General features: G+C 47.8%; 6 protein-coding genes across 6 annotated transcripts; 4 read left to right on the top strand and 2 right to left on the bottom strand.

Annotated features, from left to right (window-relative positions):
* Positions 1 to 923: 923 nt before the first annotated feature.
* On the bottom strand, positions 924 to 2,768 carry PEX2_069330 (fungal specific transcription factor domain-containing protein; the record flags this gene model as incomplete). Its single annotated transcript, XM_016744204.1, has 1 exon — positions 924 to 2,768. The coding sequence occupies one exon, from the start codon at positions 2,766 to 2,768 to the stop codon at positions 924 to 926; it is 1,845 nt and encodes a 614-aa protein (XP_016599917.1).
* A 1,276-nt stretch (positions 2,769 to 4,044) lies between these two features.
* On the bottom strand, positions 4,045 to 5,226 carry PEX2_069320 (alkene reductase; the record flags this gene model as incomplete). The annotated part of the gene is made up of 1 exon (XM_016744203.1): positions 4,045 to 5,226. The coding sequence occupies one exon, from the start codon at positions 5,224 to 5,226 to the stop codon at positions 4,045 to 4,047; it is 1,182 nt and encodes a 393-aa protein (XP_016599916.1).
* A 695-nt stretch (positions 5,227 to 5,921) lies between these two features.
* Positions 5,922 to 6,691, top strand: PEX2_069310 (ThiJ/PfpI; the record flags this gene model as incomplete). The annotated part of the gene is made up of 2 exons (XM_016744202.1): positions 5,922 to 6,513; positions 6,567 to 6,691. 2 exons carry the CDS (start codon positions 5,922 to 5,924, stop codon positions 6,689 to 6,691), a joined length of 717 nt encoding a protein of 238 aa, XP_016599915.1.
* Positions 6,692 to 7,648: 957 nt separating this feature from the next.
* Positions 7,649 to 10,565, top strand: PEX2_069300 (MCM DNA helicase complex subunit MCM2; the record flags this gene model as incomplete). The annotated part of the gene is made up of 5 exons (XM_016744201.1): positions 7,649 to 7,653; positions 7,707 to 7,816; positions 7,876 to 10,184; positions 10,241 to 10,410; positions 10,469 to 10,565. 5 exons carry the CDS (start codon positions 7,649 to 7,651, stop codon positions 10,563 to 10,565), a joined length of 2,691 nt encoding a protein of 896 aa, XP_016599914.1.
* Positions 10,566 to 12,366: 1,801 nt separating this feature from the next.
* On the top strand, positions 12,367 to 14,116 carry PEX2_069290 (Pal1 family protein; the record flags this gene model as incomplete). The annotated part of the gene is made up of 4 exons (XM_016744200.1): positions 12,367 to 12,421; positions 12,728 to 12,834; positions 12,886 to 13,282; positions 13,356 to 14,116. The coding sequence occupies 4 exons, from the start codon at positions 12,367 to 12,369 to the stop codon at positions 14,114 to 14,116; spliced, it is 1,320 nt and encodes a 439-aa protein (XP_016599913.1).
* Positions 14,117 to 15,997: 1,881 nt separating this feature from the next.
* PEX2_069280 (uncharacterized protein) lies at positions 15,998 to 16,342 on the top strand (the record flags this gene model as incomplete). The annotated part of the gene is made up of 1 exon (XM_016744199.1): positions 15,998 to 16,342. The coding sequence occupies one exon, from the start codon at positions 15,998 to 16,000 to the stop codon at positions 16,340 to 16,342; it is 345 nt and encodes a 114-aa protein (XP_016599912.1).
* Between the last annotated feature and the right edge of the window lie 392 nt (positions 16,343 to 16,734).

Here is a 16,734-nt window from a genome sequence, read left to right as displayed (position 1 = left end):
ACGGGAGGTGGCTATTTGGCTGGGCAAATATGGACAGGGTCAACCTTACTCGTGGGAGTATTAGCTCTTGTAGGAGCACGGGTCATAATATCGGGACCACATCTCCGAGCAAAGCTATGAGGATTATACAACAACAAGGGAGAAATATATGCAAAAAGACACATAAAAAGACTCAAAAGAACTACTGGAAAGACTACTAAACATACATACTTATTTGGGTAGTGAGATTACCGTGGCACCTTCCCTCCATGTAATCTTATTGCTTGTTCTTGCCTCATCTTCCTACTACGTACTTGCATGTAGCACATGAGCAGTCCCTAGCCATTCGACCCATCTCAATGCAACAACCAAGGAGATTACGGCTGCTCTCGCTCGCGCCAACTGTCGCCATGGCTTCATTGGTGGATATGTGGTACCTCTTGTCAATGGAGTGTGACGAACCCTTTGCATAATCACCCGAGCTAATTTTAACTAGGAAGTTGATATCCTCATTGATGCATACCCGTCCAATGTCCGAAAACTGCTGGTCCAAGTACCTACTTGTCCTAGACCCGGTTTGTATGTATAATAACGATGTGGTCAAAGTTGAGATTCTTCGTGGCGGCAAAAATCGACCGATGAAGCTTCCTGACGCCAATTCCGTTTCTCTCTACCATGTAACCATCAGAATACAGTCCCTATCGTAAACCTGCCCGTTCTCATGCTCACAATTAGCTAGCGTTCGGGTGTCGTTCGCCGAATTGACCGGAATTATCCCACCCGATTTCTTTTCAACATTTGAAATGTTCGCATGGGCATTCTATCTTTGGATACATCCAATGAGTTTAGGATAAGCGTCAAATGCTCACAAATCTTGACATGCACAATATAAAACGCCTGCCGCGGGGTATGATTTCAAAAACTAATAGTCTAAAAACTTAACTCTATATAATCCACTGATCATCCCCCATACTCGGCATCAACGAACCCAACCCACTCCACTGCTCGATCGAATAAGCCATTTGGAACATCTCCTGCATCGGCATCACATAAGAAGGATCAAAAGCAGACGCATCCGACATGAGACTATCAAGCCACTCTGATCCGATCTCATTTGACTTCAAGTTCTCGATAGGCGCTTCGTCCAGGCCATCAGGGCCTGCGATTGAACCTCGCGAAGCTGAATAGGATTGCAAGAGAAAGTCTATTTTGGGGGCTAGGTTACGAAGGATTCTGCCAGCGCTAGTCGCGACTGCGAAGCATTCGCCGAACATATCGAATATGTCAATTGAGAGATCAACGGCTTGGCGGGCATCGGAGACTAACTCGCTGTGCGGATTTGCGAGGACGAACCCTACGATGGTCATAGATGCGTTCCATTGCCATTGAAATGATTCATGCCAGCCATTCAAAATCGTTGTCGATGAAAGCGCTTGATGTGTGATGCTGGTAAGTGTAACTGCGTGGAGAGCGCACTTAGTGGCCAGCTCACGAGTCAAAGCTGGCTGGCGCCCTGGAAAGAAGGAGATGAAGGGACGATAAACGTTTAGGCATAGTGTGTGGTATAGAAGCTCCAAATTTAAGCGCTGGCGCTGGAGCCATTCGGGCGCAAATTGCTCAAACTCCATCTGAGAGCCGTCTGTCGAGAAAGTCGCACCGTTCCCTTTTCTTTTCGTCTTGAGTGAATTAGGCACTTCCTCTCGCCATTGATCCATTTTGGACGTCTGAGATTGCAGATACCCAGCGTGAGACTCGAGTGTCTCCGGGCTGTGCCAGATAGATTGACCATCCGGAAGATTTAGTTCTTTGGCATAGAAAGCCACGTGAATCTCCTTGGCAATGGTAAAAAGCTCGACGTTGTGGAGATGGAAACTAAGCCAAGTCTTATTTCCCCCAAGGGGAGTAAAGCGGGATCCTGACTGCATGGCAGTCTCAGGCCTGTCATCAGGAAGTCTAGGCTCGATAGAGGACCGATGAAGAGTAAATGGACGTCCAAGTTTCATTCCAATTTTGGCATCCAGCTGGTACAGAGCCCACCATAAGCGCCTGCGCAATTCACGCTCTGGTTCGGGCATCGACGAGGGAGGATCCAGATGAAGCCCGGCAGTATAGGCAGCTCGAGTTGCACTACCGCAAGCATCCGCTGACATGTTTTGGAATGATCCATTGCACAAGTAGATAGCGCTGAGTAGGAAGCACTGCACGGTTGATACTGTTGGGCTTTCTAGATGATAGGTTAACATCATCTGGGCCCGTCGGAAATACCATCGACCAGCAATGCTGGGGTCACCGTCAGCGATGGGCTTTTGCTTCTCTGGTGTCAAGCGTGATACTCCGTATTGCATGGACAAAGCGAGGACAATGTCCACGAGCGCGCATGGTGTCCTTGAATCTCCGGAATCGTTCCATAGAGAGCGATAGTGATCCATGAATTCGGTTTCATTAATTGCTGGGAATAAAGATGTGTGATAGGACTTCCAGAAGTATTCAAGGAAGTATTCTTCCTGTGTCGGACTCAAAATTTTCTCTTTGGGTAATGGGGAGTCGCCTGAAAGAGCCGGGTGTGTTGAGTCCTCCGGAGTTTTGATGGTGTCAAAGCCAAGCAAGGTATTTACAGTTCCATGAAGAACCATTTCTTTGGTCGCCCCGGACTGTCCCTGGTGAAGACTCGAGTCTATGTAGCTATTCATACGTCCGATGAAGTAAAAGAGCGATGACGGCCCGTACCATGATACATTCGGAGAGCGGGCGGTGCCGATCTCGATTCCTTCCCATGGCTTCTGAGCCATAAGATCACTTTCACCTGACCTTTTTTTCTCTAATTGAGGCTCTGGTGGGGAAGTATTCGTGCGGTTAGGCACATATGGAGAGCCACCTAAAGAGGTTTGCTCGGGTGGACTCCAAGATGAGCTCTCGGTGGAGCTTGCTTGATACTGGGTTTTATACCAGTCCAGCTCATTTTCTAGATCTCTGACACGTAGCTTAAGTCTCTCAGCTTCTCTATAACCGTGATCATGTTACCTCATAAATTCACAACTGGCTGTTCACGTATCTTCATACCTTGTCGCTTGTGGCGATGTCTTCGTTTCATCCACGCCTGTCTGGGTACATGGCTCATCTCTTTGAATACATGATCTACATGGTCGCTGGTTATCGCACTTGGATCTTCTAGCGCGACACCAGTCGCAAGCCCGAGAGACTTGCTTTCGAAGGGGTTTCACTCCGGCACCTGTGCCGGCTGAGACCGGCTTGTTTCGCGGCGAAGAGGTATTCATGATAAATCCACATGCGCCGGCAGTTGTGATCTTTTCTCGAATGGGTGGTATCCATGGGCAATTGAGTCACACGTGAATGGCCTTGGCCTGGAATTGTCGTGAGATTGTCTCAAAAGGGGAGTCGGAATTGTGGGGCTTCTTATTAAAGCCAACAGTGATTGGTCCGATGTCACCACTAATCCTCCCGAGGTCCGACGCATGTTGTAGATTGTTCAGCAGATCTTCCTCTTTTTCTTCCTTTCTTTCTACAATGTTCTTCTGCTTGGTAAAAGTCAAACGTCATATATGGAAACTTGATTTGTATCACCTTGAAATATATCTAAAAACACACTTAATAAGAACAGGTAACAACTTGAAGACGAACAAATCGAAAAAGTACATCACAAGGCCGCATAAGCCGCCGACTATTCTTGTGTATCTTAAATTGATATATTACGTCGATCCAGGTACTTCCGTCTCTACGAGGATCCATCGGATCGATCAAGCTCTAGATGACCTAATAGAATGCACTTGAACTTGAGTATCTAATGTAAAAGAGTAACCTATGAATCAACACATGAAATTCTAAATTTGATGTTCATTCGATGTTGGGCCTGTGATGAATGTATACAATAAACAATTGACCACTAGCAATTATGAAGTTTTGGCCAAGTTGTATATTTTTTTTAAAATGCAAGACTGCGATCTAGGTATACAATGCTGTTTGAAAATGATTCTATATACAATTGTTGCAGCCGCTTTGTACCAGTCGTTGCCTTGACCAAAATGCTTTCATGCTGTCAATTCATATTCACTCAGTCATAGGGTGAACGGTGTTCGGGTGAGCCTTCAAAAATTCAAGGCTGAAGGGATAATCATTATAGCCTTCCCACTGCTTGGGGTAGTAAAATGATGCGCGATTGTAGTGGGCAAGAGGAATACCGTTTTGAATCCTGAAGACCAGGTCCGGGTTGGAAATGAAATAGCGACCAAAGGCAACCATCACATCCCAATTCTTGTAATGCGTCTCCACTGCTCGAGCGGCAGATTCAGGCGTGTAGCCACCTGCTACCATCACAGGCGAGTGATTGTCCCAGGCATCAAGGATAAAGTCCAGTGTCTTGCCAGCATTTATTGCCTTGTCGCCTCGAATCAAAACCCCGGGGTCGCCAGTCGCTTCGACCAGAGATAAGTAGGCAAACTTGACGTCCATCTTTTTAAGCTCGGTGATGAGGTGAGTGTACAGCTCAACTGAGTCTGTCTTCTCGGAACCTTGGAATCCGGCGTAAGGGGAGAAGCGGACAGCTACCTTCTCTGCACCGATAGCCTTGACTACGGCCTTTACAACTTCAAGTGTCAATCTGGATCGGTTCTCGATAGATCCGCCCCACTTATCCGTGCGCTGGTTCACACTAGATGTGAGGAACTGGTCGAGCAGATAGCCGTGAGCAGAGTGGATCTCAACTCCATCTGCACCAGCAGCGATGACACGCTTAGAAGTCTCGACAAAACTTTGAATGGTCTCCAATATCTCATCTTCAGTCAGAGCAGCTGGGGTAGCATCAACACCCTCCATAGGCACCGCACTGCTAGACCGGTATGGGAAACCGCGCTCAGCAAGATGTTTCGAATCAGATGCTCTTCCCATACCCCAGATTTGCTGGAAATAGAAAGAGCCATTGGCGTGAACTGCATCGATGATCTTGCTCCAGGCCTTCACCTGGGCATCACTCACAAAGCCCGGGTTGTTGGCCTGGCCTTCCTCAACATGGGAAATCCCTGTTGCCTCGGAAATAACAAGGGTTCCGGGAACAGAGCCACGATCCGCATAATATTTCTCCATCAAAGGAAGCGGGGTATGGTCGTCATCATTGCGAAGCCTGGTCAAGGGAGGAAAGGCGATTCGGTTTTGCAGTATGACGTTGCCGACCTTCAACGGCTTGTAGAGTCTGGTCTCGGAGGGAACGTATTCGGACACAACGTGTGGACTCATTCTGATTCAATGTGTAGAGATCGTTGGTGGAAATATAGAAGTATTGGAATGTGTAGCCAGATCTATTGTTAGATTGGCAGCTAGACGGGTCTTTTGGTGACTAGGAACATGCAACATGCTGGAAGTTATCGTTAAATAATCAGTAACGGGTTAGCTTCGCACCGAATCCCACCAAAATACTAGAATGTCTCCGAAAAGTTATCAATCGCAGCGTAAGATGGAGCAGGAGGAGCTTCCAGTTGCCCTAATTGAGTGGCTCACTAAGAGCCCCACCTCTCCGACACTCCGATCCTCCATGACTCCGCGACTCCGCGACTCCGGAACTCCGTCTTCACGTTTGACGTTTCAAGCATTCACATTCTTCGCTGACGCATGAGCCTGGAACGCTAGCACTGACCGTCTAGTGCTTACCGATAGCTCAACTCCGTCTACTCCAGATTTTGGCCCCTAGACGTCCGCAGCATGTGTGCAAGCGGACCTCCGGAGACTATGCTGATCCTCTGCTCTTCAGCTCTTCTAGAGCCTCGTATAAATATATGAACAATTCTCTAGCAAATATTTCTCATCACACAGCAGCTTCCAAAACATTCAAAGCATCAGCCTCGAAAGTAAAAGATCTTCTTCTTCTTCTATATCTACTCCCACCTTCAGAGTGACTTACTCCATTCAACACTTCATCAACCAACTCAAACAAAATGCCTGCCCGTAAAGCCCTCATCTCTATCACCTCCGCCAGTGCCACTCTCTTCGATGGTAAGGAGACTACCGGCCTTTTCATCGTCGAAGCCCTGCACCCCTACAAGGTCCTCACTGCGGCAGGCTTCGAAGTCGACCTCGCCTCCGAGTCAGGAAGCTATACTCCTGACTGGCTCTCCCAGCAGCCCGACTTCCTGAACGGTGAGGACCTTGAGATCTGGAACAACCTCGACAGCGAGTTCCGCAAGAAGCTCGACAATATGCCCAAGGCCTCTGAGCTCGACGGATCCAAGTATGGCTTGTTCTTCGCTTCCGCCGGCCATGCTTCTCTGATCGACTATCCCACTGCCAGTGCTTTGCAGAACATTGCCGAGCAAGTCTGGGCCAACGGTGGTGTTGTTGCATCTGTCTGCCATGGCCCTGCGATCTTTACCAACCTACTTGACCGAACCACTGGAAAGCCTTTGATTCAGGGAAAGAAGATTACTGGCTTTACTACTGAGGCGGAGAATACTATGGGAATTATGGCTGAGCTGAGAGGATTTGGATCTGAGATGGTGGAGGAGCTTGCTGAGCGCCTTGGTGCTAAGTGTAAGTCACTAACAACTTCTAAAATTATTGACTTGTACTAACATTATTTAAAGATGAGCGATCTGCTGGAATCTGGGACGACTTCCATGTCGTTGATGGTCGACTCGTCACTGGTCAGAACCCTGCCAGCTCCACCTCTACTGCTAAGGCTGCTATTGAAGTGTTCGATAAGCTCTAGGTACTGCAGAGCGAATACGAATTCTCACTAAATATATAGCGAATTTGGATGTTGGATGTTTGACCATTTCTTGCTTTTTAATCTCATTATTACCTTGGCCTTTGATAGCTTTGTGGATCTATCTCAAATAAAATATGCCTGCATTATTCCCTATATCATCACAAGAATAATCAACCACTTATGCGGCCGTGTGATGTCTTATTAAACATCTTTTTTTAGGTACTTTGCCGTCCTTCTCAGTTGCATAAATAGGCAGCAGAAGGCAGGAAAGTCTTAATTTGTGTATAACCAGGGACTCAGTCAAAGCCCCCAGCTAAAGCTTAGCGACTCTTCATTAGTCTAAATCTGGAAATACTTCCAAGGTTCCAAAGCTCATGTGCTGTGTTGCAGGAATTCAAGCCTCCATCTACCTGCTACCTGCTACCTGAAACCCGTAAAAAATGATTGCCTCGACGAATCGTACTTGTTACAAACTTTCATCATTCATGATCGACTGGCCAAGTGGTTAAGGCGTCTGTCTTACATTTCATATGTTGGAGTTTCACAGAAGGTCGCAGGTTCGATCCCTGCGTCGATCATTGACTTTTTGCAATTTCAATTTTTGCCTTCAGTTACGGTTTAATTTTTATTTCTTTATTTCTATATTTCTAACATTTCAAATTAAGATATGGAGGATCAAAAGAAACCAGGAAGGCGTTGTGTGAATGAGAATGTAGAAAGTGGAAGGCCCACCTTCCCAATCGGGGCTTAATTGAAACGCGTCGCGTCCAACACGCGACTTGCTGCACAACTCGACTTTGCCGCCCCTTCTCCCTCCCTTCATTATTCTATCAACCACGCTACCACACATTCGAGGAAAAAAAACCCCCGAAACATACACACCACTCATCCATACTCATAATTTTCTGGCCATTGCCCATTTTTTCTTTGAAATTTCCCAGTTGAAACACCCACACAATGGAGTGAGTGTGCCTCCTGAATTTTCTGCGCTCAAAAAGCTAATGCAATAATACAGTCCGCTCCGAGCCAGCGACTCGGCCGCAAACCGTGGCCGAGGGGCCAATACTCGTAAAAGAGACAGAGAGGATGACATGTCCTCCCCGGCGCCATTGCCTCCTTCCAGTCGTATGTTTGCTTCTTTGTCCGAGCTGCGTCAATTTGAGACTGACAAAGGTTATGTGCAGCCACCGCTTTGGGATCATCCCCTCCCCCAATCCCCTTTGACATGGGAGATGAGGACGAGGACGAGGATAGAGGTCTTGTGCAAGATATTGATGATATTGATGAATTGGCTGAAGACGAGGATGGCATTGACCTCTTCGGTGACAACTTTGAGCGGGACTATCGTGATGCAGCGCAAGATCGCTATGAAAATGAAGGATACATCGACGATGACGAAGACCATGATGAAATCGATGCCGCAACTCGTCGGCAGCTAGATGCTCGCCTGAACCAGAGAGATCGTGAACTAGCACGTCGGCGCCGCATGCCTGCGGCCTTTTTGCAAGATGATGACGATATGGAATTGGACCTCTCGCGCCAACCCCGACGACGCAGACACCATTACGACGAGGACCGTGAAGATATTGACATGGCCGACGAGGGCATGGAAGAGCTGTCATTGGAGGAACTGGCAGATGTCAAGGCAGCCAACATTACGGACTGGGTGACCCAGCCCCAGGTCCTTCGCTCCATCTATCGTGAATTCAAAGCCTTCCTGACAGAGTTCATCGACCCTACCGGTCAGTCTGTTTACGGTAATCGAATCAAGACACTGGGTGAGGTGAACTCCGCTTCACTTGAAGTTTCCTACGCCCACCTCAGCGAGACCAAGGCAGCCCTGTCATACTTCCTCGCCAACGAGCCCACAGAAGTCCTGAAGGTATTTGATCAGGTCGCGCTCGACGTTACTCTATTCCACTACCCACAATATCACGACATTCACAACGAGATTCACGTCCGCATCACCGATGTACCGATCATTTACACCCTGCGCCAGTTGCGCCAGTCGCACCTCAACTGCCTGATCCGTGTCGGTGGTGTCGTTACCCGTCGAACTGGTGTCTTCCCGCAGTTGAAGTATGTCATGTTCCTCTGCCAGAAGTGTGGTATCACCTTGGGTCCATTCCAGCAAGAAGCTAGTGCGGAGGTGAAGATCTCGTTCTGCCAGAACTGCCAGTCGCGTGGTCCCTTCACTGTGAATTCGGAAAAGACAGTCTACCGCAACTACCAGAAGTTGACTTTGCAGGAGTCGCCCGGCTCGGTTCCCGCAGGTCGTCTGCCCCGGCAGCGTGAGGTCGTTTTGCTTGCCGATCTGATCGACAGTGCCAAGCCTGGTGATGAGATTGAGATTACCGGTGTCTACCGCAACAGCTACGATGCCCAACTGAACAACAAAAACGGCTTCCCAGTTTTCGCCACCGTAATTGAGGCCAATCATGTAGTCAAGGCACACGACCAGCTGGCTGGTTTCAACCTGACTGAAGAGGATGAGCGCGAAATCCGCGCCCTCTCCCGTGACCCCGATATTGTGGACAAGATTGTTCGCTCTATGGCACCCAGTATTTACGGCCACCAGGATGTCAAGACTGCTGTTGCGCTTTCGCTATTCGGAGGTGTTAGCAAACAGGCCCAGGGCAAGATGAATATTCGTGGTGATATCAACGTCCTTCTTCTCGGTGACCCCGGTACCGCCAAGTCTCAGGTGCTCAAGTTCGTTGAGAAGACTGCCCACCGCGCTGTGTTTGCCACTGGTCAGGGTGCTAGTGCCGTCGGTCTCACGGCCAGTGTTCGCCGCGATCCTCTCACCAGCGAATGGACGTTGGAAGGTGGTGCGCTTGTGTTGGCTGATCGGGGTGTTTGTCTTATCGATGAGTTTGACAAAATGAACGACCAGGATCGGACATCTATTCACGAAGCCATGGAACAGCAAACCATTTCTATCTCCAAGGCCGGTATTGTCACAACATTGCAGGCTCGCTGTGCTGTCGTGTCCGCCGCTAACCCCAAGGGTGGTCGGTACAACAGCTCAATCCCCTTCTCGGAGAATGTCGACTTGACGGACCCTATCTTGTCTCGTTTCGATATTCTCTGTGTGGTGCGTGATTTGGTTGACCCTGCCGAGGATGAGCGCTTGGCCAATTTCGTGATTGAGTCGCACCACCGTTCCAACCCTGCCCGTCCCCTCCGCAACGAAAAGGGCGACTTGGTTGATACTGACGGCAATCTCATTGACAATGAGGGTTACCGCATCAACAGAGACGGCCAGAGACTTCCCCCGTCACAGGAGGAGGTCGCCAAACGCGCGGCAGAGAAACAAAGAGCCGAAGAGGAGAAGGAGGGCGAGATCCCGCAGGAGCTCCTGCGGAAGTACATTATGTATGCCCGAGAACGTTGCCACCCCAAGCTTTATCAGATCGACCAGGACAAGGTTGCCCGTCTCTTCGCAGACATGCGCCGCGAGTCCCTTGCTACTGGAGCGTACCCCATCACAGTAAGTTATCTGCCCACTTTCCATACATTGACCATTTTCTTACTCCAAATGTCTAGGTTCGTCACCTTGAAGCCATCATGCGTATTGCCGAATCTTTCTGCAAGATGCGCCTGTCAGAATACTGCTCCTCGCTGGATATTGACCGCGCCATCGCTGTTACTGTGGATTCGTTCATCGGCAGCCAAAAGGTCAGCTGCAAGAAGGCACTCTCGCGTGCATTTGCCAAGTATGTTTACTTCAATCCTTGAATCCAGTGGAATCTTGTACTAATATATACCTCTCAGATATACACTCTCCAGGCCCAAGCCCCAATCCAAGCGCCGTGCGGGTATCCCCGTCTCAAACCCTCACCTGCCACGGGCTCAGTCAACCGCCCATTAAACAGCCTTCTAAAGGAAGGGTTGGGGTGCTTCAGTTGCATGGTTTCTTTTGTGTCATATACCATCTTGTTTGCATTTTATGTGTGTGGCGTTTATGATAGGGGTTCCGTTCTCGGATTGGGCCATGATACGGTAATGAATGGAAAACCAATGAATGATATTTTGAGTTTACATATTTAAGATCGACTTATATTGTAAGATAGCAGGCTGCACTGTCTAACGTCAGCTCTATGTAGTTTCCTGGAAGCATATGCTGGGTTGGACTCGCTCCTCACCACTCTGGAACACGGCATTGTAAGCTATGATGACTTTTATATTTGCAGGTCTACATATAGATGATGCGTTATAGCACCCAATACTTGTTTTACTTTCTTGCATGTAAACTCTTATATATATCACAACTACAACATAGCTTACAGACCGAAAAAACAGGGCTCTCCGTCCACATCCGGGCATAACCCGAGACTGCATCGAACCCTAGGGTTGCGGGTCAGCGTGACACGCGGCAGTACAACGTGGTAATCCGATACCGGTCTATTAGGTGGTTCCTAGATTTAAATCTGACGTGGTCGTAGTTACCTTGTGATATCTCATCGAGGGAGCTATGTTGTAGGGGTTTAACGGTCTAATTACCATCCAATTCGAACAATCTATATAGTTGCAAGCTAATTCTCTTATGCAAGTTCAATGATATATTTTGTTCGGATTATGACCTCATTTGAGATCGCATTCCAAGCCGAGGAATGTTCGATATCTACGGAGTACGGAGTACCGAGTCCTGCTTCGCCTACTAGATGCCGGTTAGACCGTCTGGAGAGCTTGGCATAATACTCGAAATTCGAGATGTTATATGTAAATCGAGCGAATACTATCATTTGGATTGGTCATATCCAGGCACCGGTTATCATGACCAATCTTCAGTTAGTATCTACGGGGACTATGATCTTCTCCCTCGATAGATGGATCATTCCGGATTTCTTCTGGACCGTGTGAGATCTGGAGATGTTCAAAAATGAACCTTTGAAGATAAGATATGGTTGTATCTGTAGATATGTCTACATTCTAGGATAAAGGATGACATCAATCTGGAATGCCAACGTCATTCCGGGTGTTGGCTATTTTTGGTAACCGAGGAATCTTCAATCCCTTTATGTAGGTGCCTGATTAGCTGAGATTCTGGTCCGTAGATGTCCATAGATATCTATAGATATCTATTCGAAGTCACTGTACGGAGTACTCCGTACATAGCAGTTAGTACCTCGTAACTATCACAACATATCAAAGTGGAACCTTGCCGATGGTCTACATTGGCCCCCTGAGGCTATATTAAATACTGTCNAAAAAAAAAAAAAAAAAAAAAAAAAAAAGCTGAATCACAAGCGATAATAGCATAACAATCATAGACAGTAGACAATACATGTAAGAGCAGAAGAGAAGAAAGAAAATAGAAAGATCGACAGGGTCATGTAAAAGAAGAATAATTCCCCCCCAGGAGACGATCACTGGGCATTTTACGTATGCTCGCCTCTCCCGTGTTCCCTATTCCCCTTGCCCCCCCTCCTTTCTCCCCTTAAGACTTTCTTTTCTTTTCTTTCTGTCCTCTTTGTTTCTGATTCTGTTAACCTCTCCATTATTGACTTTGAACTGTGATCGTCTGTACTGTTTTACCCCTGATTATCACTGTTTCAGCAATACCTCCTGCCACTTTCTTCCGCATTCGTGCGACACCTAACGCGGCATCTCATTGAACGCAAACGGCCTCTCCACCCACACCTTGTTTCAGAGGCGAAATATCCATCACAATGAATGCCACTCCAGCGCTTGGATATGCGCCTGGCATCTCGCTGGCTCCGCAAGGTACGTAACCTGAAGCGCCTCCCCTGATGACTGGATATCGTGCGTTACCACTGGGGATGGTCTGAACCCCCCCCTGACCCTTAAAATGATACCTTCCCTTGACTTTCTGGTCCAAAATATTCCCTTTTCAGACCTGTATCTGATTTCAAGCATCTTTGCGAGCAACAGCACATCAAGCCTCTCCAACAGCGGCCAGCTTTGGCTCTAATAACCCATTCCGAAACCGCGCTCTTTCACCCCCAGTTGCTGGATCTATTTCATCGAACAACCGTCCAGAACGCCCACGCTCTACAAATCCATTTTTAGACGATACAGAGGCGATGTCTCCGCAGTCCGCCCCTGGCATGTCGACTGGTGTCAGCATGATCTCTCCTATTGAGAACGATATGTCGAGCAACACTCGGGACCTTTTTGTATGTTTCGCATAACCTACGTGTTCAAATCAGGTCTAATCTTTTTAACAGGAGGCCCTCTCCCTCAAGCCTGCTCCGCCCGCGCCATCTGATGCCACCCAACGCAATTCCTCCAACCGCAACAGACCTTCAAGCCAGCGCCCGGAGCGTCCACCAGGGCGATCGGCGCCGAAAGAGAAAGACCTCCTCGACATATTTGCCGATCCCCCTACTTCGTCCCAAACTGCCAAAGACAAGGCACCCCGTCGTCCCCGACGGAACTCGGAGTCGTCGGTAATGGACCGAAGCTCAAAGTTGTTGGATGTTGATGATGACGAGAAGCGCCGACGCGAACGGCGCCGTGAGCGCGAGAGTCGTAGCAAAGATGGCAAATCGCGCTCGGGCCGCAAGGATCGACGACTTGATATCATTGACAAGTTGGATGTGACGAGCATCTACGGCACTGGAAGTAAGTGTCTCGGCTTTTATTTTCCTTTTTCCCACTTTCGAGTATACGACTCATATGCTAACGATTATAATAGTGTTCCATCACGATGGTCCCTTTGATGCCTGCAACCCCCATCGCAATCGCCGCGGCGTGCGTACCGCGCCAATGCAAGCCTTCCCTAAAGGTTCTAGCAACATGGCTCTGGGCGGCTCAGGCCCCAACAACTCTAACATCGATCTCAATCTTTTCCACGGCAGAATGGAGGAAGGCCACAACGACTTTTCCACCGCTGCTCGCAGCACTGCTGAAACGGCCGTCATAGATCCCACTGCCCGAGTGGACCCGATTCATGGACCACAGAGTATGGGACTGGGAACCAGCACCTTCCTCGATGGAGCTCCCGCTAGTCGATCTGCCATGGCACGCCGTCAGAGCGAGAATGAAAGCAGTCTGGCAGTGAATGGTGGTGGCCTTGCACGAAAGAAGAGTTTGGCTCAGCGACTCCGTGGACGAGGTGCTGGACCTGGCCGCATTGCTTCTCCAACCGACAACTATTACCCCGCTCCGCCACAGATGGGTTCCAGTCATTCTGGATCTGCCCGGGCCAATGAGAGAAATCCCTACTTCCAAGAAGAAGAATACGAGGAAGAGTGGGACAGGAAGGGATCGAGTATCGAAGCTCGCCTTGAGGGCGGCCGAGTTCGATCGTCTAGCAGTCCCAAGCAAATGGAGCGCAAGATCACCAACGACCGACCCTACGAAGAGTCGAAGCTTAACCCTGGTGGTGGTAGTGGGTTCTTGAACCGTATGAAGAGTCTCCGCAAACCCAAGCCGGAGAGACGGACCAGTGATTAAGTCACCTAGCAGTCACACATTGAGCCTGTCCTGGAATTATATCGATGTAGCAAGCGGGCCTTTCTCACTCGGATGCACCTTCGGGATGCATCAATCCCATGATTCTCTCACCATCTCACCATCTAACTCCTCAATGAGGAGAGATGATTCCACGCGTTAATACCCAGCATCGAGCACCGATGAACACATGGTGCTCACCATGGCGTTCATATATTTCGGAAGAGCATGCTTCAAAATGCTTCTGATTCCAGACCGCCATGAAACACAATGCCCTGATCTTCAGACCATGGCTATGATTCGGAGTTTTTAAAGGTTTATTCTCTTCTTGTATCTCACTTCAGCCTTGCTTTCAGAAAAGAAACATGTATTTTTTTTTACCGATTGCTGTTTCCCGTATCAGTATCTTTGAATAGGACATGATAATTGAACTAGTTGCTTCCAACATGGTTTCATCCCTAGTATATCCGTTGATAAAAGTACTGGACAGCCATATCTCACACATGACATTTAATGACTGTGTCATGCCCTTGACCCTCGTTGTGAAAATTCTTTGAGTTTCATGAGACCAAGTCATGTGTGATATCATCACCCTGCCGGCGAATGAGCACCGTACAACCTATGGCTTAGATATGGGGATCGATGACTATGCTTTTATTGTTGGATTTTATATATTTCATTGCAATGAAACGTCCAACCGTGGAGGTTCCTGGTGCGCACTGACCATTAAGCTAAGCGCCATGCATATAAATTTCATGCGATATAGTTTTTGTTCTCTCATTACCTCGGTCCTTCATTAAAAGACAATGCATTGTTCTCTATGGATGGCGTCCCAGACGATACATCGTTGTTGGGCTCACGGCCATTTAGACTGGTGATAGAAACCAGTACTTACTATAGCTGTGACTTTGTATGTATATTAAGATGCTCTAAAATGATGAGGGATCTCAAGATATTTAAAAAGCAACATTTGCCGTGAGAATCAGTCTCTATCATCTTCAAGCCCATCAATCATTGAGCTCTCTATCCCTCCAAAATCACAATCATATATATCACCATGGGCCAATATTCGTCGAAACCCCTCAATGTATACATCGTACACACCCCATCCGCCCTCGCCCAAGCCTACTCATGCCTATTCGTTCAGTCCAGTGAGAAGAATAGAAAGATAAAAGGCGATCTCCACTTCTTTGTTGCCGACAATAACACCTCATCGGGTGTTCTTCATCGGCGTTCAAATGCAAGTTACAATTCTCGTGAACTGAAATTCATTGGGACTACTCCTGTTAAGGGCTATCCTGGAAGTTGGGATTGTTCCCTGCAGTATCTGCCTCACCTAGGCCCGGACAGCGAACCGATTATGAGCGCTACAGCTCTCGTCGATGTAAAGGAGGAGAGTCAACAGGGGATGTCTTATTCTGAGAAGGTTTTGATCCAGTTGGAAAGAAAGCGTGTCTTGATGCGCTCCCGTGGTTTGATTGGTTGAAGTAGGGAGACTTGTCTGTTGGTTCTGTTGGTTCTGTTGTTTGTTGTGTATACATATAGTCTGTGTTGTTGAATCTATTGGTATTCATAGGCTTACAGCTTAGCTTCTATAGATAGAGTAATATTGAAGCCTTAGCGTTGGCTTGGGAGACTGAAATAGACCTTAAACAATGGAGAGGCGCTTTGTGTTTTCTTTGAAATAAAGAAACAGAAATAGAATTAAGAATTAAACAAGGGACAAAGGGTATTTAAGAGGGAACGTTCGCCATGTAAACCTGTCTCTCTAATATCCCCAAGTCTAGTTTGTATGTACTGATCATCGTCCTCTCTTTATCTCTCTAGTCCTACAAAGCAAACCCTCGAAAGCGACTCTGTACCATAAACAGAACCAAAAATACCATGGAGAACATCACTAGCAGCATGGATAACGTGGCTTTGGCCAGTGCAACATACACAGTCTACCTCGTCAAACAAGAATGCAGTTCCTCTGCACCTGAAGGCGGTTTGGCCATCTTTGTTTACACCAATGAAGGCGAAGACAGCGGCGACATTCACTTCATTGAGTCTGGCAATGCCAGTGTCTCTGGATTAAGCTACCAGCACCAGACTATCCGCGTTGATGAGATCAACCAGATGGGAGAAAACTTAATGCCAATAGGCACTACCCCTGCCCAGAAATATCCTGGTAGTTGGGTTGAGGTGATGGGGAAGTTGCCTCTTTTGTTAGCCAATGAGTCTAATTAACGTGATATGTTGAATCTCTTGGATTCGCCGCTGAAAGTCTCCCAGTGGACTCAGCTGGCTAGGCCCACGCTGAAGAACGCTGGGCTCTTGAAGGAAATCGAAGCTGCTCCAACTACATTTCACGTTAGAACTTGAGGTGGTATATGGATGAAGAGAGAAGTGAGAGAAGAAGAAGAAGAAGAAGAAGAAGAAGAAGAAGAAGAAAAAAAAGGCAACGAGAAGAAGAAGGGTATATGGTTTGAGGATATGAGTTAAGGGCAGGGGAGAAGAGGTGCTGAATTGTTAGTTCTGTGTATATAGACATTCTATGAAAGCGGAAGTATGTATTGTATACCAGAATGAGATAGACATATACTTCAACTCGATTTTTGAAACTGACAAACATTTTATTC

This window comes from Penicillium expansum (genome assembly GCF_000769745.1).
Source record: "Penicillium expansum strain MD-8 chromosome Unknown contig224, whole genome shotgun sequence".
NCBI classification, from domain to species: Eukaryota; Fungi; Ascomycota; class Eurotiomycetes; order Eurotiales; family Aspergillaceae; genus Penicillium; species Penicillium expansum.
Note: the sequence above shows the minus strand (reverse complement) of the source record. Positions and strands in the feature narration are given on the sequence as shown.